Here is a 26,235-nt window from a genome sequence, read left to right on the forward strand (position 1 = left end):
TCGTGTTGGGTCTCGTTGGTCGTTGCATGGTGCTATAGAGGCTGTTGTACATCTGCATAGAGGTTTTACAAGTTTTGAACATTTGGTCGTGTGACCACGGCAGAATGGCCCTGTTTGTGATTGGAAACAAGTATGTACCGGGCTGGCGAATAGAACGGGAAGTTCTACTCAACAGACGTAATATATATGTTGTACATGGTGTTATAGAGGCTCTGAGATGTCTACATAGAGGTTCCTGCGTTCAGCGTACATCATTCGAATGGTCGTGTGACCACAACAACACCGATACAATCCGACAAGTTCCGGCCGAGCAAGTCCAGCATCAAACGCAACAGTCATGAGTGAAGCCATGCATGTCTTCCAGAGCCCTCAGTTGAGGCCACTCCACCATCTGGCCTCCGGGCCCTGCGAACGTGGTCAGACCGTGCCCGCATCCGGCCAGGGTTGCAGCACTCACCGGCGCGACGCAGAGTTGGAACACATTCGTTCTGTGCAGCTCCGGCATCTTCTTCGCCAAGTCCTCCGTCGGCGCCCGTTGCCACCACGCGAGGTCGACGACAAATGTCTTGAGGGTCGGCAGCCGGCGGAGCGCGGCCTCGACCGCGGACCAGTCGAGCGCGTCCAGGATCCGGTTCCCGTCCTCGACCCAGACGCGGAGCGTGAACCGACGGAGAGCGGGGAGACGCTCGGGGACGAGCAGCTGCTCGAACGCGTGCGTCGCGATGCCCTGCCCGTGCGCGTACCACGCCGGGGTGAGCACGAGGTCCCGGATGTCGAGCGTGAGCACGAGCGTTTGCAAGTTCTCGCAGCGGTGCAGGTTCAGCGTCTGCCACGGGTCGAAGTCGTCTGCGAGGAAGGCAGGGCGAATATCAAATCGGATTGGTGAGCACCGCGGCCTCGGCGGAGGTGACTCGAGCTCACCTTCGCGCCCGTAGAAGGCGCTGTAGGCGGGGTTGAGCTTGAAGCAGCGCAGCGCGGGGCCGACGTCGGCGAGGAAGCGTCCGAGCTGCCGGGTGTAGGACCACGGTCCCGAGACGTAGGCGGTGACGGTGTGCAGCGTTTGCTCGAGGGTGTGGTTCTCAAGGACAAAGGGATATAGCAGAGAAATCCACGGGGTCCGGAAGCTCAGTACGTCGAGCTCCTCGATGCGAACAGGGCCGATGGAGTGGAAGTGCTTGAGCGCGAGATCGGCGTTCACCAGCTCCGGGTCTTTGCTTGCGAAGGACATCGCCGAAAAGCGAAGTTGGCCGAGGCGCGAGAAAAGGCTGATGGGGCTGAGGAGGGCAACCATGTCCTCCACACTCTTGACTTGATTCCCCATGGTGATATCAAGTGCATCCAACTCCGGTCGGCATAGTGGTGTGTTGGGATTGAGCTCGCCGCCGGTCAAACGGACGAGGGCGAGGCCCAGCGTACGGAGGGAAGGGAGCTTGGAGAGAAGATCGTGGAGGAGCTGCGTACTTAGAAATGGTTTGTCCTCGCGAGGTGTTGCATCTGGCACCGCTCCGATGGGTATTCGGTGTTTGTGAGATTTCCGCTAATGTGGAGGTGTCGAATGAACGAGCCGAGCTCGGGAGTTGCGGCAAGGAAGTGGTCGAATGCATGGAGCGTGCCCTCGCTTTCGGACGCCTTGATCTTAAGCACCTGGAACAGGCGGGGTTGACACGAAGCCTTCCAAGCTCTGCATACAAGCGAGCAAGTCATTGTTGAGTGCTTGTCGTAGCGGAGGTGGTCGAGGATGATGAACTCCACATCGAGAGGAAGTTCGATGCTCGCTCGCAGGGACGCCATGCTGGCGTGCGCGGGAGACAGAGGGCGGAAGATGCGCCGCCTGTATAATGAGCTAGCGGAGCGACAGCGGAAGCGTCGAGATGGTGGAGGCAGAGGTACCGTGGCGGACACTTCGGTCGGAGGCCCAAAGCTGCCCAAAGTCACTCACGAGCTCAGCGGCCCGAATCCGGGGGTAAGCCCTAGATCATGGTTAGGCTTAACTCACGTCATCACCCCGGCAACTCCTCCGCTCCCACAACTCTCGCTTTTCTCTGCATGCATGTCACCACGATCCTGGCCAGCTGTCGCTGCCCTCTTGTTGTAAACCTCGTCGGGAAGAGCGCGCGTCGTCAAGTCCACTCATTTCCACCTGTGTCCACCCTCCACGTTTCTACCACGATCTCCCAACAAATCCGTTCAAAGACCCCGTGGAGAGCAGGCTTCCACACACGCGGAATGGAAACAGAGGGGCCTATGAAGACCACACATACGAACCACTTGGTTAATGCCAAGAGTCCGTATCTTCTCCAGCATGCGAACAACCCAGTGGGTGTACTACCAGTTGGCGTCCACGAGAATGCGCCGACACCCCTCCCTTCGCTAGGTGGACTGGTATGAGTGGGGTCAGGAGGCATTTGAGAAAGCGAAGGCTGAGAACAAACCCATCTTTCTCTCTGTACGTCCTTGTCTTCGTGGGGCGCGAGGACGCTTCTTAGTCGAGAACAGGTCGGATATTCCGCGTGTCACTGTGAGTAGTATTTCCCTCTGATGCATGAAGGACTCATGTGTCTGCTATGAAGGGTGCCATGTGCTAGCACATGAAAGTTTTGAGGATGAGTTGACGGCCGAGATTATGAACAATTACTATGTCAACATCAAGGTTCGTTTCCTCACCGAGCCGCCATCCCCACTCTCTGAGAGGTGTCGCAGGTTGATCGTGAAGAACGCCCGGACGTCGATCGCCTTTACATGATGTTCCTTCAGGGCATCTCTGGCGGAGGCGGATGGCCCATGTCTATATGTAAGTCTTGGTACACCTGAGCGCATACAACACGGTATTAAAGTCAGTCAACTCAGGGCTCACGCCAGAGCTACACCCATTCTTTGCAGGAGTGAGTGATCGGATGGTACATTTATGACCGTAGTTCATTTTAAACACATTTCAGACCTACTTTCCTGCAGGCCGATTTCGCTCAATCCTCACCACTCTCGCAGAAGCGTATGTGCTCTCTATCTGCGTCCACCCAATGATCTCATGCCCCATTCCAGGTGGGAAGAAGACCCGGAGCGCTGTCGGAAATCTGGTCAGCAAGGCATCGAAGCCCTCCAACAGACCACACATGTCGGTTCTGATTCTGCCAATATCGCGTTGCTGCTCATTCGTTCTCATAGGTTGTCCTGATTCTAGCATTCATGTGCGCAACCTTGCCACGAATGTTTTCGAACGCCTGCAAAAGCGCTTCGACTCGGCGAATGGCGGGTTCGGCACTGCACCGAAGTTCCCTTCGATCTCCCAAACAACTTATTTCTTATCGCGTTTTACCGCTTACCATCTCGGAGATGCCAACACTTCGCCGCAAGACTTGGACAAAGCAAAGGCGGCGCGAGACATGGCACTGAAAACGATGACCAAGATCTATAATGGCGGCATTCGAGACGTTGTAGGAGGAGGTTCTCTCGATACTCTGTTGATGCGCGATGGCACGTTCCCCACTGTGAGTTGCATGCCCGCTTATTCAAAGGTGCTGTAAATTGAATTCATTGCCAGTCGAAAAGATGCTGTAAGTATCTCCTTAATACAGGTCCATCTGCCCACTGAGGTTAGCATACAGTTACGATCAGGGACACTCCTTTCTTCCGCCCTGAGCTCTATCAGCTGCTCCCTTCCAGCTCGCAGGAACGCGTCACTTTGGGGTTGATGGCGAAAGACATCATCTCTTACGTCGGAAAGGATCTCACGAGCCCAGAAGGAGGTTCTACAGCGCTGAAGACGCGGACTCGCTGCCCACGCACGACAGCACCGTCAAGAAAGAGGGCGCATCTACGTGTGGACCGCCCAGCAATGGACGAGCTTCTTGGACCCGACGCCGAGCTGTTCAAGTACCACTTCGGTGTCGAGCAAGATGGCAACTGCGACCCGCGTCACGATATCCAGGGCGAGTTGAAGGGACAGGCGGGTGTTTTAGTCGTTGCTGTTCAACGTTGTGACTTATCCTCGAGCAGAACGTTCTGTATACCGCGCATACAGTCGACGAGACCGCGCAACAGTTCGGGAGGCTCGAGGAGGAGGCGCAAACAATACTAGCCAGGAGTCTCGCAACCTTGCGCGACTTTCGCGACAAGAACCGTCCGCGTCCCCACCTCGACGACAAGGTCGTGACGGCTTGGAACGGACTAATGGCAAGGAGCCTTCTCCGTGGTTGTTGGCATAGCTCTAACGCCCGTGTAGATATCGGGCCTATCTCGGGCTTCCGAAGTTTTCTTCCACAAGGTCGAAGTGTCCAGGGAAGTCCTCAAGCTAGCGGAGAATTCCGCCGCGTTTGTTCGGCGTAACCTCTACGATGAGGCCAGCGGCACGCTCAGCCGATCATTCCGCGAAGGCAAAGGCCCAGTGGGACAAGCCGATGACTACGCGTTCCTCATCCAAGGTATGCTCTGCAGTCTTTCGATCGCAGCAACACGGCGATTGAGCGGCGCGGTTCAGGGTTGCTCGATCTCTATGAAGCCGGCGGCAAAGAAGAGTATGCACTGTGGGCCATTCGTCTCCAAGCAAAGCAAGACGAGCTCTTCTACGATCCCGAAGGCGGCGGGTACTTCGCGTCTGCGCCTGACGAACACATTCTGATCCGCATGAAGGATGCGCAAGTACGTACCGCCGCCAGTCGTCCAGATCGTGTGCTCACATATACGTGCCCCAGGACGGCGCCGAGCCCAGTGCGGCATCGATAACCCTTTCCAACCTCCAGCGTCTCTCGCACTTCGACGCGGATAGCCACACGGCGTACAGCGAGAAGGCGCAGAGCATCGTGATCTCCAACGGACAGATCCTCAATAAAGCTCCCTTCGTGAGCTCCGCCATGCTCTCGGCGGCGTTGATGGCGGATAAGGGCTATATGCAGGTATGCTGTTTTTCACATCCAGATGTCCCCATCTGACCGTGTGCCTGCGCTATGCAGTTCATTCATACGGGCTCTCCGCACGGCACACCCCTGCTGCAAACAGTCCGGACGACGTTCATCCCGAACCGCGTTCTGATCCACCTCGACCCCACCAATCCACCTCGCGAGCTTGCGAAGGTGAACAGCGCTCTCCAGAGCCTCATAGAAGGTTTAGACAAGGGGGAGGCGCCACCCCGCCCCGGGGTGCGCATCTGCGAGAACTTCGCCTGTGGGTTGCCGATCACGGAGGTGTCGGAGCTGAGCGCGAAGCTACCGCGGTACGAGTAGAAGGGGCACGAGGTGTGTCCGAAGCGACGGGGAAGGAAGTAGCATAGCATGTGTCGGGTATCCAATGACACGACCGCGTTCGTACACAGCGACAGGACCAGACCTCATTCGTCCTCCACAAACGACGGGTTGTCGAGCAGGGCCAGCAGTTCGACGTAGACCGAGGCCTCGCGCGACGGCCCCCCAAAGACCTCCTTGATGGCGTCCTCGACCCGCTTCGGCTTGAACTGGGCCCACATCCCGATCATCTGCCAGAAGGTGGGGTACCACCCAAACGTGCCCCAGTCGAGGATGGCGACGACGGCGCCGTCCTTGACGAGCACGTTCCGCGGCGCGAGGTCGCCGTGCATGAGCTCGGGCAGCGCCGCGCTCCCGCCCTCGCTGCGCGCCCAGAGCGCGCGCAGGTCCGCGTACGCGGGGTCCGCGGCGTGCCGCCCGAAGCGCGCGAGCCAGTACGCGTGGAACTCGGCGAGGGAGGCGAAGACGAGCGAGGGCGCCTGGAGGCCCGCGGGCGCGCGCTCGTCGACGAACGCGGCGTGCGCGTACGGCTGGCGCGGCCACGAGCCGAACGCGGGGCGCATCGGCGCGGTGCGGCCGCGCGCGGCGCCGCCGGCCTGCGCGGCGAGGCGCTCGCCGAGCGCGCGCAGCTGGTCCATCGCGCCCTGGAGCTGGCGGAGGACGGCGCGGAGGGCGGGGCGGGGGAGCTGCGCGTGGCGGTCGGCGCCGCCGCCGGGGGAGGCCCAGGCGCGGTGGAGCGGGAGGCCGTCGACGCGGTCCATGACGAGGTGGGCGGCGTCGTCGCGGACGAAGGCGGCGTGCACGCGGGGGACGGGGACGCGGGTGCGGGCGCGGACGAGGACGAGGGCGTAGGCCTCGAGCATGAGCTCGGAGGCGCGCCAGCCGACCTTGACGACGCGGCCGTCGCGGAGGTCGGCGAACTGGTTGCCGGAGGCGGACGCGACGGGCTCGCCGGGGGCGAGCTCGAGCTCGACGGCGGTGGTGTCCATGAGGGCGAGGATGTGGGCGACGTCGGCGTCGGAGGGGTGGAAGATCGGGTAGGCGTCCGCGGGGAGGAAGGCCTCGACCTCGCTGGTGGGGTGTGGGTGTGGGCGTGAGTGGGTCGTTGGTGGTTTGGGGATGGAGTGGAGAGAACGTACCGCCACTCGATCTGTGGTTGTTGGAAGGGCAGGCCGGTAGGTTCGATATCATCCTCATCGAGGTCCCACGAGCCATGGTTATCCATTCTGCTGTGGCGTAGAGACGATATAATGTGCTCAATATATATCGATCTGACTGGTGAATTGGCCAAGGAGTAGATGAGGCAAGGGTGCAAGGCAAGTTGAAATGTCGGTGGCGCGTCACGCTGCGGCTCAGAGGAATGTGACACCGAATACATCACAGTCGGCGCTCTAGTACACGGACGTTACTGTCACTGGTAACTCTCTACGTACCTGCGATTTTCAACAAGCTTCAACCTCAAACCATACCCATCTGTCCTTCACCAATCGGTTTCCTTCGAGGTCCACTTCTTGAGCGTCGGACGAAATCCCGATGAACGTGAGCGATTCAAAACTGGTCCAACTAAAGAATCTCCGGAATGGGGCATGCAACTGTACTAGCTGACGAGAACGCGGAATGATTGGGAGTGGACGACGAGGTGTGTGTTGTACATTACGTGGATGTATCTCTGACTGGAGCAGTATGCCGACGGATGGCCGGGACTGTTTACGTGCGCAGGTTGTGCGGGGCTCCGCATCGACGCAGTCCTCAAGGTCCGTGCTGGACAAGAAGCCGTCCGCGGCCTGGTCCCTGCGCATCCAAGATCGCCATCGCCCCCGGCGTCTTGGCCAATCCCCTTGCCGGATGGACGCCTTGCCTATCGAGGACGATCGCCGTTATCGACCCAGATCGCGCACTCGCCTCGTCGCTCCTCCTTCGGCCTCCATTGTCCTGGGCGTCGGACAGTGCGCTCGGCGTGCAAGCCTTGCACGAAGCCCCGCTTCCCATCAGAGCACGGCACCCTCTGCTCTCCACAGCATGACGGCGGAGCATTGTCACCGCACGCCCCTTCGTCTTCCGCCCTCGTCGACGTCTCCAGAGCCTTCTACACCCCGCCGAGCCTCTCCACCGACGCCGTCCCCGCCCCTGCCTGCCACGCTCCACCGCCCGTTCTACCGCCTGGAACTTTGGAACTTTGGGAGCCCCGCCCTTCGCGCGGCCCTTCTCTGGCCCCCACACGCCGGCACCAGCGGAGCGCGGGTCCGCAGGCCGGAGCTCGGGCCCGCGCGCCGGTCTGGCCAAATGCCCGGTCCAAGGGGTCAAAGTCCTCTTCACGCTACGTATCGACCTCGCAGCCACACTTTGTCCGTTCTCAGCTCGCTGTCGACGCCAGCCACAACCTGTACCTCTGCCGTCGACGCACACAGCTATATAGAGGACGTGCGCATCGCGAGCAGGTCTGGCTGGGAAGCCCCCTCGCGCCCGGCATGCGCGCACCGTTTTGTACACATTAGCATCGACGACCTCCATACGCCCGTTCGTTGAACCCTCCACGCCACCACATGCGCCCCTCCTTCGCGCCCGCGGCCACACACTGCGAAGCACGCGCGGTCTTCCGCGCGCGCCGCGCTTACCGCGCGACGGGGCCCCCCTCTCCGCACGAAGCACCGCCGCGAAGCGTCCCCATAATCCCGCGCGCGCACGATTCCACGCCTCCAAAACATCCCGGCCGCGCGCTGCGTCTGCGCCGGGCGTTCTATCTCCCCGCGCGGGCCAATCGCGCTCGGCACACGCGCGTTTGCGGGGTCCGAGTCCGCGCCCTCGCCATGCGTACTGGTACCGGGCCACCTTTTGCGCGACTCCAGCAACTCTCCTCGCGGACCATGCGCCTTTTTGCATCCGCGCGTCCGTTTCGTGCCCGCCCGCCGTCTCGTCGGCCCGACGCGCACCCGTGACGGCTCGTATCGTCGGCGCGCGAGGCGTGTGCGCGCCCGTGCGGTACCATCGTCTCCTCCATCCACACACACACTCCCGCTTCTTCGACCGGCTGAAGCGACCGGGGGTCGATGCCCTGTAGCCTCGTGCCCTGCAGGCCCCCCGCTCATACAGTGAGTCTGTCCGCTTCTGCATCCCACCGCGACCGTGTCTAATCATCGTCTATCGCTGCCGGTCCAGATCGCCCTCGAGCCATTCAGTCCCCGCCCTTCTCCCGCGGTCCGTGACCGAGCGCATTGCGGGCGCGGCCACGGCCTGGCAGCGCCCGCGGTCCTCCCTGAGCCTCACCGGCACCCCTCCCGTCCGAGTCGTGCCGTAAGGCGCGAGCGCTTCACGATCGAGGAGCCTTAGCGCTGCGCTCCGTGAGGCGCGAAGCTTACTCGATGGCCAACTCTGCCCGGAGCTTGCGCGACACCAGGCTACGGCGCGCGCGCGGGGTATTCCTCGTGCGTTTTTGGGCAGTCGCGCTACCTTTCTATCCAGCCGGCCTGCCGCAGAGGTTCGACCCCTGGGCGCTTGGGAAGGCGGGGAGTGTTCAGGCGTCTATTCTGGGGGACCCCGCGCACGCCATACATGAGTTCTGCGGACGCGGGCGACGTACGACGCGCGGTTTTTTGGCTCTTATTGGAGCGGCCGTCGGTGGAGTGGAGACAGGCCTCATGAATCATGGCCATCAACGGACGTGAGTCCTCGAGCGACGAGCACCGTCCGGTGTCGAGCGCGGCGGCGTTCGATTGGCCCCGCCCTCGCGCTCGCCGCACGTCCGCCGCCCGGCCCCGTCGCGAACGCGACCGATCGTCGATCGACGCGGTGAGGGGGGGGGGGCGCAGTTCCAGCGCAATGCACACCGAGCTCGCAAAAAACCGCGTCCGTTCCGCGCGTGCGCGTTTGGCCATGTCCCCCAAATGCTCCCGTTTTTTTCCCCTCGAGCTCGAGAGTCGAGAGAGCCAAGGACGACCGCAAAGCGCGGACTTTCCGGAGCCCGTGCCCACCGCGGGGCCGAGCCCCACGGGCGGGAAAACGGATGAGCATGCGGCTCGAGACCCGCCGCCGATCGCGCCCCCGCCCCCGCACCCCGCACGCTGCCAGAGGCCCGGCAGAAGGCGCAGCCGCGCGGTGTGCCGGGGTCCCCGCTGCGAGGGCGGCGGGGGCGGCGGGTGCCTTGTCTCGCTTGGCCCGCCTTCGGCCACTGGCCGCCCTCCGATTCCGAGTTTTTGGCCTAATTTAAAAAGTTGCGAGTGCCCCCGCCGCTAATAGTTCGTGCGGGGTTTCTGGGCTCTGACGCATCTCACCTCGCGTCCGGCCGCCGGCGATCACACATGTCAGAGCGGTTGACCAGGTTGACCGGGGCTTACTTATAGGTGCGTGTTGAGGTAGCTGCAGCCCGTTACCCGCTCTAATAAGTCTGACGCACCCCTTCTCGCAGTAGTAGCCCGATCGGAGCACGGAGTCTGAGATCTGAGTAACTGGGGTAGGATTATCGGTCGGCCGTGTCAACTCACCGAGCCTCAGGCTGCCTCGGGCTCCTTGAAGGCACCTCGGCGTCCTACCGATCGAGTGCCCGTACGCACATCAAATCAATGCCCCTCCATGCGTCGCTCACACCGCCCAGGGCCGGCCGCAAGCGGCCCCGCCGGATCTCTGCGTCCCAAGCGGCCCACGGACACCATCAACGTTCAACCACCGCGCGGGACCCTGCGGGACCCCCCAGCAGCACTGTGGCCTTGAGGAGATCGACGCCGATGGATCTCACGGCGGGGAAGGAACGCTGCTGCTGCTGGGTGCGTCGCGGGCGCGCGCGTGCGCGGCGCCAAGTACGTACACGGACGTACTTGTGTGCTCATCCGACCGGGGCCCGCCCTGGCGCGCGCGCGCGGGACGTGCGGGGCTCGCGACGCCGCTGCGGTTAGGACGGTGTCCTGTCCTGCCCGGGGGAGGCCGTCCGTGCTGAGTGATGGTCCATCACACGGAGACCACGGTATATGGCGATCGGACATGTTCTACGGGCCCACGAACCCGGCGAGCGGTCTATCATGGAGATGTGCTGGTGGTTACCGCCGTGGGGAGCTGGTACGTGTTGGCCCTCTGCATCATGTATGTTGTGGGCGTGGCTGACTATTCGATCTGCAGCGCGACTGGGGGACGGGGGCCTGCCAGTGAGAAGGTGGAACGAAAGGGCCTCGAGGGCTCTCCAGTGGAGGTCCCCGTGCCTCGTTGAACTCAAGTAAGCATTGACGTAGAAGGGTGGGCCGCTACGAGCTAGTCACGTCAATGCATCGCTTCCAGGCGGCTCATGGACCACACCGGCGGTCTTCATCGACACCTTGGCCTGCGTCGCCCGTCCGCATCTCCGCCCACGGAGAGCAGGAACGGCACGGACACCGCTAGGTGATCCAGCACCTCGATCTCACCGCTACGTCTGCATCGCCGGCGAAGCCGTGCGGTGGACGAAGTCCAGCGATCAATGCGCACGCGCGCAAGGTCCAGTGGTCCACCACCCCCACCCCAGGGCTCCCACGCAGACACGTACGTCGTACGCGCGCGGGCGCGGGGACACACGGAGCGACCCGATCGCCCGCGCGCATCTCCGACGCCGAATCCCGTGCACGCCCCCCGCCGATTCGAGCAGCGCCGGAGGGGAAGTGCCGTGAAGGGCTTTTAATGTCCGGGGAGCCTGCAGCCCACGGGCCACGGGCCACAGCGGAAACGCAGCGCTCGATCGATCCGCCGCGACGGCCGACCAGCTGAGAGCGTTCTGGCGCGCGTTCCAGAGCCCGCGAGGCTTCCCGCGGGGCCTTGTGTCCTCCCCCGCAGGCCGTCAGGCAGTCCGCGGCGTCCACCGCGGGGCCCCCGCACGATCGAGCAGCAGCGTTCGTCGTCTCCCCCCCAGCTCCTTTCGCCCTTCGCGCTCACGTGTCCAACCCAGTCTGTCGCGCACGCGGCGGACGCACAGCAGCGGAGGACGCGAGGCCCGCCCCGTGACGCCGCGCGCACGGCCCGCGATTCAATGCGCGTCGCGTCGATCGACGACGAGATTCCCGCCGTGTGGCCGTACGTGCGTCGAGCGAACGCGCGCGTCTCCCGCCGCGTTTGGGCAATCGGTGGCAGGTGTGGCCGGGCCACACACATGTGCCTGTACATGTTCCGTACGCGCTCTGCGGGCGCCCGAGCGCTGCCTCCGCACCGCGCCGCGCGCGGGGACGTACTTACGGTTCATCGCAGGCGCGCGCGCGACGAGTTCTTTTCCCCTGTACGTATGTACTGTACGCTCCGTGCCGTGACGCAAACGGAACGGCTTCGTTCTCTCTCTCCCTGCCCACGGCGCCCAATGCTCGCGCTGAGCCCCGGGGAAACCTCGGACGGTGGCCACTGGCCAGGCCACCGGACGGTGGACGTTCGCGCGCGGTGCGTCTGGCGGTGGAGTCGAAGCCGCGGCATTCGCGATGACGTCGACGCGCCTCGCTCGGCGGCTCGCGTTCGGGGCCAAGCGCGGCCGCACCGGGTGCACAGTTCGTCCAGCTGGTGCGCGCGCATCGGTGGGACGTATGTGCACCAGCGCGCGCCCGCTCGCCGCTGCCCGAAGTACTGTGCGCGCGCCTAGGCTGGACCGTGAGATCTTGAGAACTCCCCCGCTTGGAACCCTACGAGGAGGAGGAAGAGAAACAAACGGCGTCGACCCACCCACCGCCACCGCCTCCATCGACCCCGTCGCGTACGCCAGACGTGCGGGGGTGGCTGTGACGCCTCGCACGGGGTGCGGGGTGCGGGGGAACGGGCGCGCCTGCGACAGGGGGGTCCTACGTACGCCCTAACTAGCTAGAAAAGGGGGAGACGGGCGGACGGGCGCGGCGCGCACGAAACTAGCCCCAGGCTTGTGCGCTCTTCAAGTCGATCAGAGGCTCGATCCAACGATTCGTGAATTAGGGGGTTGGAAAAAAAACCTCGGTCGATCCGAGAACTTACATGTCAAGACGACTTCGTGCGTGCGTGAACACTGAACAGGCAAGGGAGAGGGAGACGATGGACAACGGCCGGGAAGATGGCATTATACAGATACAATGGAGGGCCCTGCGGCGGCTCCTCCGGTGGACTTCGAGGCGGCGATCGATAGCGCGGGCGCGAACGTGAGCGTAAGCGTGGTGGTGAGCGTGGGCGTGAGTGCGAGAGGCAGAGGCGGCGGAGGGGGCGATAGATAGAATGCACGATGCAGGGAACGCGGCGGAGTGATGGGCGGGACGTATGAGCGGGGGCGCGGGGCAAGTGAGCAGTGGCGGCAGCGGCGGCGCGGGAATCATGCAACGAGGATATGCGGCGGAGGGGCGCTGCGCGGAGATGATGCGCAGCGGTGGGCGGAGACCGGGGCGGGAACACATGCGGGGGCGAGCGAGTCAAAGGGCAGGGAGGAGGAGAGGGTGGCGGGGAGAGGGCGAAGAGACGAGGAACGCATGGGGGCATAACGCATAACGAGCAACTCATAGCGGGGAGGGGGGCACGGCCGACGGCCGGCCGTTTTCGCATCCACAGACGACCGCGGCCTCGACCGCGGCGCATCGCGGCGGCGGCGCGCCCCCACCCACGCGCCCGCCGCCCGTCCCATCCTCATGAGATCTCCATCCCGTCCGCCTCCTTCTTGACCTTCACCGCGACCGGGCTCGCCCCCGCGTCCACCGACACGCTCTTCCCCTTGCGCCCCACCCGCTTCCCGACCGGTCGCCCGTCCCGCCCCTTGCGCCCGCGCTCGATGATCTCCATCTCCTCGTCCCCGTCGTCCTCCTCTCCCTCGTCATCCACGTCGTCGTCGTCCAAGCTGCTCCCAGGCGAGACTCCGGTGCCAGCCGTCGACGGCCGCTCCATCTCCAGCTCCGTGTCCTGGTCCATCTCTTCCACGCTCGGGAGGTCTCCAAACCCGCTGTTGAACCCCTTGCGCACGCTCCCCCGCCGCGGGCGGCCCCCAGCGGCGGGTGCGTCTCCGGATGCGCCATTGAGGAGGAACCCGTCGACCTCGTCGTGGAGCTTCATCTCCCCGTCTCCGTCCCCGTCCCCGTGGACGGACGCGGACGACGGAACACCGCCCGAGCGGAATGCCTGCAGCTGCTGCTCAAGGTCGCGGTTCCGGGTCGCCTGCGCGCCGACGAGCTGCTGCAGGTAGCGGATGTACTCCACGCTCTTGCGCAGAATCATGCCCTTGTTCGCCTTCGCGGCGTTGTTTTCGAGGGTGTTCGCAGCGCTCCCCCCTGTCGTCGTCGTCGGCGTCGAAGACGGGTTCATGTCTTCTGGCTCGGCGCTGCCAGAGCCCTCCTTTTTCTCCCCGGAGTCTTTGATCGTCACTCCGAAGATGAGGTCCTCGTTCGTCGCCTGCGAGAGCGAGGCGGGAACGGTCATCGTCGCTAAGCCGTCCCTCATGTCAGCTTTGATATCACCCGCGATCCGACGCGGGCCACACACCATTCGGATCGAGGAGACACTCTGGGATGAGCGTCGCGAGCTCCGAGATCTTCTCGTTGATGTTGTCCCTCCGGCGGCGCTCGACCGCGTTGTGGGACTCCCGCCTCCGGCGGCGCTTCTCGTTGGCAATTATCGCCCTGTGTTCCCGCCATACGTCATCGGGCAAGGCAAACGCACGCGGGACGGAGATCGCGGGAGGACACGGCGGACACGGTTCGGACAGCATGAGCGGGTGGCTGGCGGGGAGAACGGGACGGCACACGCACTGTTTCGTAGCGAGCTCGTCCGGAGGGGTCTCGCCGCCCTTCTGCATGCCGACGATGCCCATCCCGGGAACGTTCGCGTCTTTCGGACTGACCCCCAAGCCCACGGACCCCAAGCTGGTCCCACCGTTGAACGCGCTGAAGCCTATGTGGGAAGGAAAGGGGAAAAGGGATGCTCATTCGACCGCCGGCCTATCTGAATACGCGACACGCGGAACGCACCATGCACGCTCTCCGGAGTGGGAAGCCCAACTCGTTACCTTGGCCCGAGGGCATGAACCAGCCCTGGGTGTGGAGGCTGAGCGGGCTCGCGGGCCCGCGCCCCGCGCCGCTCCCGCTGGGGATCACGAGGGCTGGGTGTGCCCGCGATGAGCGGGGGCGGGGAGACGCTCGAGACGCTGTTGCGCTTGGTGCGCGTGCGGCGGGCCGGGCCGCCGTTCGTGCTCGGCGGGTTGGCGGGGTCCATGCTCGCGGCCGGAGCGCGCGAGCGAGACCGGCTCCTCGAGAACTCCGTCCCGGCCCCGTTCGCGGAGACGGGGACGGCGTGTGCCGCTGGCCGTTCGCGGGGCCGTTGAGGTGGAAGTCGGAGGGGTTGGGCATGTTGGAGAACGAGGAGATGTTGGAGAGGTTGGACATGTGGGACTGGAAGGACGAGGACTCGCCGCCGTTGCCGGAGAACGGGTTCGCGCCGTTGGTGTTCGTCGGGGAGGATGGAGGTCGTAGCGCATGGAAGAGCCGATGGCGGGGACGGTGAGTTGAAGTGGGAGTGGGCGTTGAACTCGTGGAGGGGATGTGTGCTGTGGACGGAGGACGGTCCATGGAGGGAGCTCGAATGGAGGGAGGATGCGGGGGGAGGGAGAAGGAGGGGTTCTGGTGTCCGAAGTGATGGGACGATTGGTGGTGGGAGGTGGGGGCGGAGATGTCGAAGATGTTGTGGGTGTGATGGGATCGGTAGTCATCGTACGCGCCTGGAGATTGGGTGGAGCGTTCGTGGGATGAGTTGTGGATGTGTGCCTGGGAGGGGGTCGCGATGAGCGAGGCCAGCTCGTCGGAGAAATCCATGTTGCCGGACTGTTCGCTGGTCGAGTGGGAGGGGAACTTGCGGAAGGAGTCGGGGACGGAGAAGAGTGGGGGGACGAAGAGGTTGTCGAAGTTGCCGGTTCCCGAGGAGGATGTGGGGTTGGCGGGAGGGGAAGGCGGGGAGTTGGAGGGAGGCGGGGAGGGGAGGTGGAAGCCCTCTGTGCGGGAGAGAACCTGGGGCTTGAAGGACGGGAAGAAGGCAGAGCTCATTGGAGGGTGTGGCTAGGGAGAGGTGAGAGCTCGAGGGAGTCTGCCAGGGAGGGCGAGGGCGGGAGTCGACCCCGCACCCGGGCCTTAAACACAACCATTCACTTATCGCCAATCTTATTATTATTTTCGCTTACCCCGCGTTTCCGCTCTCTTGGGCCCCCGGATCTCAGATCGCACCCAGCACGACCAAACACAGGCCCGCCAATGGGCCGCCATCAGCGAGTCCCCGGCCAGTCCCCGCACGGCTCATCCGTCCCCCCGGACCCCGGACCCCGCCCCCGCCCCGCCCCCGCCCCCACCGCCGTGCACCCGCGGCCGTCGTTCGCGCTGCGTCCGGCGCGGGCAGCGTCCTCGACGTCGGGGTCGACAGCAATCAGTCCGTGTCGGGGCGGATGCGCCATTCTTGACGTAATCGCCTCGATCGTCGTGTTCCCCGGGCGGTGGAAGACCCTCGAGAGGGACGCCCCCTTCCGTCCACCCGACGACTCCTCGTCCACTGGGCCACAGCGAGTGTTCTCTGCTCGCCCCGCACGCGCAGAACGCGACGGCCGCCGACCACCGTCGCAGGGCAAGCTGTGTCCAGGGCACTTACCCGACATCAAGACACCCCGGAGCTCGAGTCCGTCGCCCCTGCTCGAACCTCGCCACCCCCGCTTTGGACTTCGTTTCAGCGTGGAGGCGCACCGGCTCCGTCTGTGCAAAGCGCACTCCCGGTCCTCCGACGGCGACGCGAGCGCCCATCGCGGCCGCCCCTAGCTACAGCGCCCGTCCGGTCCGCGCGCCCTCTCGAGTCCCGCCTTTGGTACTTACGCATCGTTTGACTCACTCACACTGACCTGTAAGTATCACCATGAGCTACTACCGAGAACCGCGATCAAAGGTGATGTGCGCTTGCGCACCCCCCACCTCCGAGATTCCGAGTCTGCAGCCTCCACCCACGGCCTCGCGCGCGCCGCATGTTCGCTCCCCGCGTCCCGATCGCGCAACGCCCTCGCCCTCTCTGCGCTCGCTTCCCCGCTGAGCGTGTCCAGCCTCAGCCACGGTGCGTACCGTTTCCCGCACTGTGGCTCGGGGGGAGGGGTGCGTCGACTTGTTCGCTGCGCACCTTCCCCGCATCCCCGCACCTTCAGTACTCAGTCTTCACATGAGTCCATGGCCTCCTCGACAGGCTGAAGAGAGCCGCCAGCGCAAGCGGCAGGCCGTCCGGTCATATCGGCAGCCCCCAGCCCCGCCCCGCCCTGGGCCTGCCGCCTGCCGCCGCGCCTCCATCGGCCTCCATTCTCGGGCGGACATAGTGCGCGCCCACGCTCGCCCGCGCGCCCTCCGCTCAGCGCTGCGCGCCCCACGCCCAACCATCCGCTCGCCGGGAAACCTGATCTGGAAGCGCCGCGAGACCGAGCGAGGCGCGTCGTCGTCGCGCACGGCGCGCGTGCGCGCGTAGCTTTTGAGTTGCTGATGGATAAGCACTCGCCCGCCACGCTGCCGCGCCCTGCCCGTGCCTGGGGCAATGCGGGGTAGACAGGCGCCCGCGACGCCGTCGTGGCGTCCCGTTCCGACTCGACGCTCTCACTGGCCAGGATCGGTCGATGTAGAGCTCGCTGCGGCTGCTGCTGCTCTCACCGCGCCGGGCACCGTGGGGGGCACGGAGAGGTCGTGGGCATAAGCGCAAAGTTGACTTCGTACCGCCCCCGGATCTTGCTGCAGCGTCCAGGCAAGGTGTGGCCAGCGGGTTCTCCCACGCGCCCGTGCGGGGCGATGGGCCTACCGAACGCTGCAGCGTGCACGTCTGCGCACATAGATCACCGGCTCCCGCGCGGGGACGCCTTTCCACGACCGCCGCGCGAACCTGCGGGACACGCTTCGTCCGTGACGCACACGCACTGGTGCTCGCGTTCCGTCGCCCCCCGCATTCGAGGGCGTGCGTCCCACGTCCAGCCGCCCGGCGCGAAAGAGACGCACGCACTTAGAAGGCCCTGGTTATCGAACTCGGAAGCCCCTGGCGAATGCTCCTCCCACGCGTTCGATCGTCTCGTTCCCCACCGCCCTTGGCCTTTTCACGAGCACCCGTCGCACGGGGCGGGCGATGCACAACGATGTGCGTGGACCTGGTCGGCGCAGAAGTTCGCTCCTGGTAGCGCATACGCACACGGCTCCGTCGCCTTCGGGGCCGCGCTGAGGCCCCACGACCCCCAGGCCCAGGGCTACAGACCGATGAGCCCCCCACAGCCCCCCACCTACGGCCCCACGGAGAGTCGCGCGCGGACGTACGGAGTGATCGCGCTCGCGACCCCGCCGGCATCTTAACCCGCGGGAGGCATGTGGATAGAGCCAGGCCAGCGTGATCTCGGTCGGTCGCCTCCTGCCCGGTATGTACGCGCGCCCTGCGAGGCCACGGCGCGGGACCGGGCGCGAACGCTCGCGGAAGCGTGGCAGCTGGCCTCGAGCCTTGTTGGCCGCGCGTGCGCTCGATCGAGAGTCCCGTGCCCGATGCTTAATATTCGCTGGTGCTGGGATGTGCGGGTGCTGTGCGGAGGTGTGTGCGGCGCGGGGCCTGCGTTGAGTTGACAAGGTTGTTCTTGAAGCGTGCACTTCGAGACAGATGTGAATAAGGGCCACTCGTACCATGCATGCGCATTACGAACAGCGTGAAATTGCGTCGATCCAGAACGCGAGCTAGAACACAGCGAGCAAGGCTGGTCCGAACCAACGGGGCCACCCTGCTTTTAATTCCCAGCACAGCGCCGCGACAGCCCGCAGTTCGAGCTTCTGAGGGAGCCAGTGCGGTCTGCCGCCCGCCCGCAGGCAACGCATGCAGCGGGAGGGATCGAGAAAGAGTGCGAGCGTTCGTCGACGTTTCAGGCCTTTCATCGCGATCTGCACCGCCTGGGAGCGGGGGCGGCACGATCGAATCTCCCTCCATTTCCGCCTCTGACACTCATCAGCGGGGTGACGCCGTGGGGACGCGTCGTGCACGGCGCGTTGGCTAATTTATAAAAACCATCGTATGTACGCCATTCGCGCCGCGAGCTGAACGCGGCAGCGTTCAACCTACATGAAGTGCGCATCAGCTTCGGGGCCAGGGCGGAAGGACGACAGTCTGCTTGCGGGATAGCTGTGTGGCGCCGGCACATTGTACTCCCACAATGTCCCTTCATGGTTTTGGATTAGCCTTCAGCCTTCCCTTTCCGTGTCCCACGGCCCAGACACCGACGACGCGGCGACGGCGAGGCCGGGCGCTTGGTCGGCGTCCGCGCCTCCGGCCGGCCGGCCACCCCCGCACCGCGTCCCCGCACGGACCCCCGACCCCGCGCCCATCGGGCGGCAGCACGGATCCGCGCCCCCAGCGGGATTCGGGATCCGGGGCTCGCGCCGCATCGTGCCCCCCGCCTTGGACTCGGCGGGCCGGGCGCGAGGCTCGAGGCTCGGAGGGTCGCCTGTGGATGACATTGACAAGCCAGAGATGCCCGAGGGAGAGGAGGCTACGCGCCTTCTAGCGTGCGTCAGGGCCGCCGTGCGCGGGGCTGCGCCGCGTACGTGCGATGGATACCAGTCTCGCGAGGAGTATCCGAGGACGGAGCGTTGTGCACATAGCGGTGTACTATGTTGCAGCTTCGGCTTGGCCCTGGGCTCCCAGAGGTCGGCAACGTCGACGCAGGGGTCCGGACGACACCGACACCAACAGCACGCCTCCGGTTCGTGTCTCCAGCTGGGCGTGGGGGATCGTCCCGCGTCCGCGCGCATCAGCAGCGCAGAAGTGCTGGGCACACCCGCACCGCGCGCGTCCGTCGGAGGAGACGAGCGGATGATCCGGGGCGCCCGCCCCTCGATCCCGGGCTCCGAGCTCCGAAGCCTCTCTCCTCCGCACCTCCGCACCGCCGCACCGCGAGCCGGACTCGTGCGCGCACGGGCCCGCGTCGCCGCAGCAGCAGCACCGGCACCAGACGCGAAGAAGCGCAACAAGCCCGGGGGATGCGCCTTTGGGACAACACCGAGGAATGCGCGAGCGACGAGAACGCGAACCCGGATGCGGCGGCGCAGGCGCCGGGGACGCGTGGGGGCAGGCGGGGAAGGCAGGCGGAGTCCGGGGATTCGAGCGCAAGTAGAGCTTCGGGCTGGCTCTATGGATACTCTCCGTCGACGATGATCGCAGTGACGGATTGTGCGACCAACGGCTGGTGCGACAGTAGCGGTGGCGATAGCGAAGGCCAGACCGGACCCGGATCCAACGATGTTGCGTGCGCAGACGTGGACGGCGATCTCCCCTGGCGAGCGGCCCCAGCGCACGGTGCAGTCGGCGTTGGGAGACGCTTTTGTCTTCAAGAACCGTTCGCGCGGGGCCGGGGCCGTGCACGACATGCGCGCGCGACGTCCGCGAAGACATCGCGCGCGCCCCGCTGGTGCTGGCGCCGCACAGAAGCGCCGAAGGGTCAGGCCACGCAAAGGCATTGGACAACGCTGTCGAAGAGGAGCGCTGGGGCCCTTCTTCCTGGCTGTCGCTTAGACGTGTTCGGGAGGTCAAGGCTTGTGCGCGACGCTTTGGGAGGGCTTCTGCGGTGTGGCCGGCCCAAAAAGCGCTTCTCGCCCAAGGAGGGACGAGTTTGGACGAGCGCCCTGTGGCTGGAGTGGAGCCTTGCGTAGTTCGATGTTCTTGCGTTCGTGTGCCTGCCGTCGTGCGTGGAGGTGGAGCGACGGCCGATAGGAACGGCCGGCGCGAGGGCGAGGAAGGCTGCCCTGCGGTAGTTGGATGGCTATGAGCGCACTCTCCGCTGGGCCTCGGACGCAGCACCGGGAGGATCCAAATTTGACGAGAAGGCAGAAGTCGCGGCGCAACGGGCGGAGAGGCCCATGTGGATAGCGCCAAGTATGGCGTGCTTGCCTGCGAGGTTATCTGGGTTTCGAAAAAAAGAGTACGCGCGTTTGGCAGCGCGCCACTCGACCGCCCACTTCTGTCGAGCAATCAGTAAGTACCGAGGAGCCTAGAAAGGACGCACGTACGAGTACGTACAACAACGCAAGGCCTGCCCCGGGCGAGCCGGCCCTCCGCTTGTAGTCCGGACGTTTTCGTGTGGTGCGCAGACAACACCGACGTCTAGGTTCCTCGAGTCCGATTATCCCGTCAAGGCCTCGTCCCACTACCTTCGCAGAGACTCACGGGCTATCAGACTAAAGCCGTCACTCTTCCTGAAGCGCTGGAGGCGTTGCCCCCACGCCACGCCCCAGACGAGTTTAAAACCCCCGAGAGGCACGGCGCGAGACCTCCGCCATGGCATGGCCACCGCGGACTCCCGGTCGCCCGGAACGCATCCGCAAGAACACCTCACGCCGACAGCGTGACAGCACGGTCCTGAGGCTGGGGGCTGAGCGCTGGGGGCTGGGGCGGGAAACCCGGAGCGCTGCCCTGCGCGACGCCCGCGTGCGCGAGTCGCTCCGTGCCTTTCGTCCGTCGCCTCGAGCCTCGTAAAGCTTGAACCTTGAAGGAGAACGCGCAGCGGGCCGGGGGCGACGACGTCAGCGGCGCAGATCCGCCGCGCCGAGCCGCGCCGGGAACGGGTGGGGCTGGGCGTGCGGGGAGTGTATTGCGAAGGCTCGGGCGAAGGTCGGGAAGAGGCGGGGGCCCGCGCGGGTCCCAGGGCGGGGTGCGCCCGCGCGGGGAGCTAATCAGCGCGGCCCTGAGCGACGCGGCGCAGGAGGGCGCGCGGCGAGGATCGAGGGGCGGGTGCCGCGCGCGGCGCGGGAGGGGGACCGGGACGTCGTTGCGCTTTCGCTTTCGCGGTCGGACGATCCGCTTCGCCGCTGCGACATGGGTGATCGCGAACGCGGAGGGTGGGTGCTGTCGGCCACTGTGCCAGTGCGGGGGATCGCCGGCCGTGCATGGGGGTGCGGGGGTCGGCTCGAGCGGGGGGATGCGTCAGGCACGTATACGTGTGGTGATCGCGCGGGAGCGGATGCGATGCGGAGAAAGGAAAGCGGAAAGGCGAACGTGCAGACGGTGGAGAGCCTCGGCCCTCCAGGAACCTGTGCGATGGCTGTCGTTGCGCCCCCGGACCCGAGCCTGCACGGTGCACATGCGTCGGGATGGGGTGTGTTGTTCTTCGGCAAGTTGGGCTCGATGGGAGTAGCTTTGCTTGGTAGTCGGAGATGGAGGCGCGAAGCCACCGAAGGCGGGAAAGGGGCGCCGGGAGCGCGTGTGCTTCGCCGTTCTGGAAGTTCCCCGGCGAGACGGCGCACGACCTTCTCTGCGAGCTGAGAATTATTAATGATGGACGAGGCGCGCATTGAGCGGGCTGCACCCACGACAGAGGCGTGCCCCACCCAATGGGGCCGCGGGAAGCACGATGCTTTTGTTTCCCGCCCGCAGAGAAAGTCCGTGATAGCTGCCCACACGTAATAGTCGCTGTAGCAGTCCAGGAATCGTGTATGTGTGGCGTCAGAGCAGGGCCAAGGCGACAGGATCTCGACAACGCACCTGAAGACCTTGTATTACATCTGTTGAGAGAGCGTAACGCCGGAGGCCGCGGAGAACGGCGCTGCAGCGACTGCAGCTGCCGAGGCAGAAGCGCATCAATCACGAGCATGACGTCGACGGTGCGTGCGCAATGCATCCACCAGCGTACCCTCGTCCGGTCCCCGTTCTCCGAATCCACTTCCCCGGCTACCCCAGCCACAGTAGTGCCGTACCGCGCGGATGCAAACGGACGCGAAGTTTCTGCAACGGGAGAGCATGGGCCGTAAGCTCTCCTCCTCGTTCGTGCGGAGGGCCTTCGCGCGGTCTCCGCACATCTCCATGACGTGTCGACCCGGTGAAGAGGCAATGGTGGCGACATGGCGCCTGGACGACCATGCGCTCGAGCCGTCGAAGCCCGGTGAGCACCATGTCTTCGCGATCGCTCGGGGCGAAGTCCTAGGGCGTCCTGCGGGGAAAGCATGGCGAACTTTCCAGCCCGATGGGCCGGATTAGGCTTAGTTTCCGCAGAACCAGACTCAAGCCTGAGCCTAGGACGCGGCGATCGCTCTGGCCCAGGAGGAGGACGATACCGGGAGCGCTGCAGCTGGAGGTCGTTGACGTTCTGTCGTTGACGGCCGCGCGCCGGGGCGGCGGATACTTCGGCGGGCCAGTCTCCGCAGACTGGCGCATCAGACGTACGTGGGCGTACGGATAGGGCGGGAGCATGTGGGTTGGATCAACCTCGCTTGGTCGCGCGCCGTCCAGAGGCGGAGTTATGCTGTCCACAGCCCAACTCCCCAAGGGGCGCGCGTTCTACGATCAGAGCCCTGCGCGCGCCCACTGATGCCGTATGGACGCACCAAGGCCGACGGTGGGAGCGCGTGCGCGGACGCGGGGGCGCGGACGACCTTCGGAGCCGCGACGCTCTTCTCGTGCCGGCACCCTGTGGGAAGCGGCTGGATGGCGGGGGAAATTCGTGAGGTAGTTTGGGATAGCGGCGAGAAGGACCATTACGCGACGTCCCAATGGCCGCTCTCCAGAATCCGGCGGCGCTTGATCGGCGCGTACGCCTCCGTGAGGGCATGGAGGGCCATTTGCAAGGCTGGAAGCGCAGTGGACGGTGAAGGCGATCGGAAGCTGGAACAACTAATCATGCACTCGGTGTCTCGGTTGAGGCTTGAGCCTTCATCTGGACTGTGGGGTAAGTGGGGAAATGCGGGGTAAATTGGCCGGGGACGTCGGACGCACGCCAACGCACGGGGGGACCGAGCGGCCGCGACGATCGAACGGAACTGCGTCGGAGGCGGCCAAGACGGGACGGGGCCAGCTTGAGTACGCGACGTGCCTGGATTGGAGGGATGAGAACGTGGACGGCTGGATCAACGGAAGGGGCAGCTTACAGGATCATTTCGTTCGTGTAAAGCTGACGTAGGAGCATATGGCCCATCGCGAGAGATGTCCACCCGAGATCAACACCCCAAGATGCCCGACCGTTGCAATGCTATCAAACGTTAGACTGCAGATCGAACCGGTGCCGGAAATTTGTCTCATTTTCCTGGTGACTACACAGTGGTATGAAGCAGAGGTTGGGAATACGGGAGAAATTTCCGCTGGCGGCCGCCGACGCAAAACAGGGCGGTCGACTTGGAGCACGGAAGATATAGTGTTCAAAATGTCTTCACTGATGCCCGACAGAAACTGATGCCAAAGGAAAGCCAGAAGTCGAAGGGGTGGGAGAGGGAGGAGTGACGAATCGAGCAGCAACAGTTGGGTGACAGGGCGGAAGGCGAGGTGGATTGGCTCGGCAGAGAACGAGGGCATAAAACTCAAAAGGGGAAGGACACAGGAAGAGGGTGCAGTGTATTGATAACCACGCACCGTGTTATGAGCTAACCTCCTACGTCATCTCTGCAGTTTCCTGTCATCATTCCCTGGTCGCGTTGCTCGAGAGTGGAGCGCCATGATTTGGGCATGATGTGAGGTCTGGGGGAGGAGAAAGTGTAGGACGGAATGGATGTGTGCGAGGAGAGACGGACGGTGACGAAACGCACCTCAAGGCTTTATGTGTCCACACATCGCCGCCTGACCCCGTCGCCACAGTGATCGCGCGGTGCTGGAAGCCGCTCATCTGACTCTCCTGTCCCGCGCACACGTCCACGTGAGTGGAGTGCGATGGTGCCCGCACCAAGACTTATGCCGAAGACCCGAATCAGACGGATGTGCGCGTCGTCGACCGAGTGCGCGGGTCGTCTTCGGCGCATGATCGCGGAGCCTAGCATTGCGTCTTGGGAGGCATGGGTTGAACCACCAGGCCTGGAAGGAGGAAATGGGCGAATAAAATCCGCGAAGTTGAGACGACACGTGAACCGAGCGCACTGTATGCGCGATGTTGGGCTCAGCAACAGCGTACGAGGTGGTCAGGTGCAATCCTGGCCGCCGGCATGATATCTGTCGGCTGAGATGCACAACGTGGACAAGACTCACCAACCGAACCCCGAGTCTTCGGAGACACCCTGTCCGACAAAACACCGGCCCTATTCTTGCCAGGACGATACCACCTTCCATAAGGACTTTGGACTTTAGGGGCGACGATGAGAGGTAGAAGACGATACGATCCGTATGGTCAAGACTCAAGAGCATCAAAATGTGTCTGGCGTTGTAGACGCGTGTGTGTTCCCAAGCAGTCACGTGTTCGTGTCACGAATCTCAAACTTGTAGTAAACTGTGAAGCAGTGTCTACAGGACACTATGGGAGAGCTGGTGTGTCGCCAAACAGGTTCGCGCTGTACCCCACAGGATACCGTCCAAGGCCGCGCGCACCATCGGCCGCCACTGCAATCCGACGGATGTCGTCCACCTCCTCTTGAGTGAGTTTGATATGAGCTGCGCCCAGGTTCTCATCCAGATTCTGAAAAGAAACTTAGTGAGTCACAACGAGCATCTGAGAATGTGAAAGGACACGGACGGCGATCTTCGTCGTGCCAGGGATGGGGAGAATGTCGTCGCCCTGCGCAAGGAGCCAAGCAAGCGCGATCTGCCCGGGCGTCGCATCATGCCTGTCCCCGGCTTCCTTGATATCCCCGACGAGCTTCACTATGTTTGGGAAGTTTTCCTTCTGGTACTTGGGGATGTGCTTGCGGAAGTCGTCGTCCGCGAATCCTTCAGGGCCAGTCTGACAGCAACGTCAACCTCTGCCCCTGCGATATACAATACCACTTGAACTCACTATGCTGCCACTCAAGATCCCACGGCCGAGTGGAGAGTACGCAACAATCGCCACCCCAAGCTCCCGCGCCGTTTTGAGCAAGTTGATCTGCGGGTCCTCGATGTCCAAAGTGAACGCAGAGTATTCGAGTTGAACGGCTGCGATGGGATGAACGGCGTGCGCGCGACGGAGGGTTTCTGCGGAGCATTCGGACAAGCCGATGTATTTGACCTTCCCAGCCCTGGTACCATCTCATGAATGACGGAAGGGGGAGAAGCAAGCACGTTAGACACGTACTCGACAAGTTTTTTCATCGCACCGACGGTGAGCTCGATCGGGACCTCTGGATCAGCCCTGTCCCACAATGTCAGTACGTACGTCTGAGCAGAAAATATTTTTCGGAACTCGTCGCACCTGTGAGCATAGTATAGATCGACGTAATCCACACCCAAGCGCTTAAGTGATTTCTCCAAAGCCTGTGGAACGTAGTCGGGCGCACAGTGAATGCGCTTGATACCAGAGGCCAGCGCGAACTTCGTCGCCAGGAATATCTCGCTCCTCTTGTTTCGCGTGCTGAGCCTGTGAGTGAACAATAAGTTCGATGCTGCTGCTACTGCTGCTTAGAAAGGCGAAAGCTAACCATTTTCCAATAAGGTCCTCGCTGTCCGCGTACACATCGGCCGTGTCCCAGTGAGTGCAACCACGCTCATACACGGCGTCGAGGATCTGGCAGATGGTGATGATGTCTGATGTCAGCACGAGTTTAGCAGTAGCTGCGAGGACTGCACCTTAAGGCGCTCCTTGGCAAGGGTGGGCCGTAGCAGACAGAGATACCCATGGCACCGTAGCCGATGGCGCTCACGAGCGAGTTTCCGATCTTGCGCATGGGAAGAGACATACTGCTAGAGGACAGGGCCGCAGGACTCGAGAGGTTTGTGCAGTCCTGAGCGAGACAGATCTGTCTCTATATACTGTCCACCACGACCGCCATTACATGCTTCGTATGAAGCCCCAATGGCGAACGGAGAATACTTGTGCTATCGACGACGCTTTTGCGGTCGCAGCGCTCTGTTGGCAAAAATAGGCAGCCCCGGATTGGCATTTAGCAATCTGTCTCAGCCATTCAGGAGCGAGCGCACTGAAATGGCTACGAGAGCCTATGCTCACCGATCGGAATATCTGCGCGGTTTACGTCACGAAGTGAAGCTCACATGAGCGCCGCACCGTCTGGCTTACTAGTAATACCACCATCTCCCTCGCAGCAATGAATCGTCACCTTCACTTCCACCCACTACCGTATCGTCGGAGGGATCAAGGGTGACCTCAGGGTCGATCAAACAATGTATGATGAAACCGGCGGCGTCGGGGAAGGCGCAG

The 26,235-nt window shown here is 63.7% G+C and overlaps 6 protein-coding genes across 6 annotated transcripts; 2 read left to right on the plus strand and 4 right to left on the minus strand.

The window, feature by feature from the left end:
* Window positions 1-369: 369 nt before the first annotated feature.
* On the minus strand, window positions 370-1,321 carry BXZ73DRAFT_101895 (uncharacterized protein; the record flags this gene model as incomplete). The annotated part of the gene is made up of 3 exons (XM_048015049.1): window positions 370-405; window positions 458-846; window positions 922-1,321. The coding sequence occupies 3 exons, from the start codon at window positions 1,319-1,321 to the stop codon at window positions 370-372; spliced, it is 825 nt and encodes a 274-aa protein (XP_047877501.1).
* A 1,302-nt stretch (window positions 1,322-2,623) lies between these two features.
* On the plus strand, window positions 2,624-5,216 carry BXZ73DRAFT_101897 (Six-hairpin glycosidase-like protein; the record flags this gene model as incomplete). Its single annotated transcript, XM_048015050.1, has 13 exons — window positions 2,624-2,650; window positions 2,701-2,791; window positions 2,848-2,882; window positions 2,953-2,989; window positions 3,040-3,112; window positions 3,179-3,485; window positions 3,539-3,551; window positions 3,603-3,947; window positions 4,019-4,146; window positions 4,220-4,418; window positions 4,475-4,635; window positions 4,689-4,889; window positions 4,947-5,216. 13 exons carry the CDS (start codon window positions 2,624-2,626, stop codon window positions 5,214-5,216), a joined length of 1,887 nt encoding a protein of 628 aa, XP_047877502.1.
* A 104-nt stretch (window positions 5,217-5,320) lies between these two features.
* On the minus strand, window positions 5,321-6,459 carry BXZ73DRAFT_101898 (kinase-like domain-containing protein; the record flags this gene model as incomplete). The annotated part of the gene is made up of 2 exons (XM_048015051.1): window positions 5,321-6,305; window positions 6,374-6,459. The coding sequence occupies 2 exons, from the start codon at window positions 6,457-6,459 to the stop codon at window positions 5,321-5,323; spliced, it is 1,071 nt and encodes a 356-aa protein (XP_047877503.1).
* A 6,350-nt stretch (window positions 6,460-12,809) lies between these two features.
* BXZ73DRAFT_90328 (HLH-domain-containing protein) lies at window positions 12,810-15,208 on the minus strand (the record flags this gene model as incomplete). Its single annotated transcript, XM_048025598.1, has 6 exons — window positions 12,810-13,597; window positions 13,656-13,792; window positions 13,922-14,063; window positions 14,141-14,170; window positions 14,267-14,418; window positions 14,454-15,208. The coding sequence occupies 6 exons, from the start codon at window positions 15,206-15,208 to the stop codon at window positions 12,810-12,812; spliced, it is 2,004 nt and encodes a 667-aa protein (XP_047877504.1).
* A 5,263-nt stretch (window positions 15,209-20,471) lies between these two features.
* On the plus strand, window positions 20,472-23,929 carry BXZ73DRAFT_77956 (uncharacterized protein; the record flags this gene model as incomplete). Its single annotated transcript, XM_048022758.1, has 12 exons — window positions 20,472-20,665; window positions 20,729-21,393; window positions 21,457-21,571; window positions 21,640-21,793; window positions 21,818-21,936; window positions 22,182-22,348; window positions 22,369-22,873; window positions 23,169-23,327; window positions 23,364-23,511; window positions 23,568-23,629; window positions 23,754-23,811; window positions 23,843-23,929. 12 exons carry the CDS (start codon window positions 20,472-20,474, stop codon window positions 23,927-23,929), a joined length of 2,433 nt encoding a protein of 810 aa, XP_047877505.1.
* Window positions 23,930-24,399: 470 nt separating this feature from the next.
* BXZ73DRAFT_47761 (Aldo/keto reductase) lies at window positions 24,400-25,756 on the minus strand (the record flags this gene model as incomplete). Its single annotated transcript, XM_048019932.1, has 7 exons — window positions 24,400-24,561; window positions 24,619-24,825; window positions 24,880-25,099; window positions 25,156-25,212; window positions 25,273-25,437; window positions 25,499-25,604; window positions 25,642-25,756. The coding sequence occupies 7 exons, from the start codon at window positions 25,754-25,756 to the stop codon at window positions 24,400-24,402; spliced, it is 1,032 nt and encodes a 343-aa protein (XP_047877506.1).
* Between the last annotated feature and the right edge of the window lie 479 nt (window positions 25,757-26,235).

This window comes from Epithele typhae (assembly GCF_022376455.1).
Source record: "Epithele typhae strain CBS 203.58 chromosome Unknown BXZ73scaffold_27, whole genome shotgun sequence".
NCBI classification, from domain to species: domain Eukaryota; kingdom Fungi; phylum Basidiomycota; class Agaricomycetes; order Polyporales; family Epitheliaceae; genus Epithele; species Epithele typhae.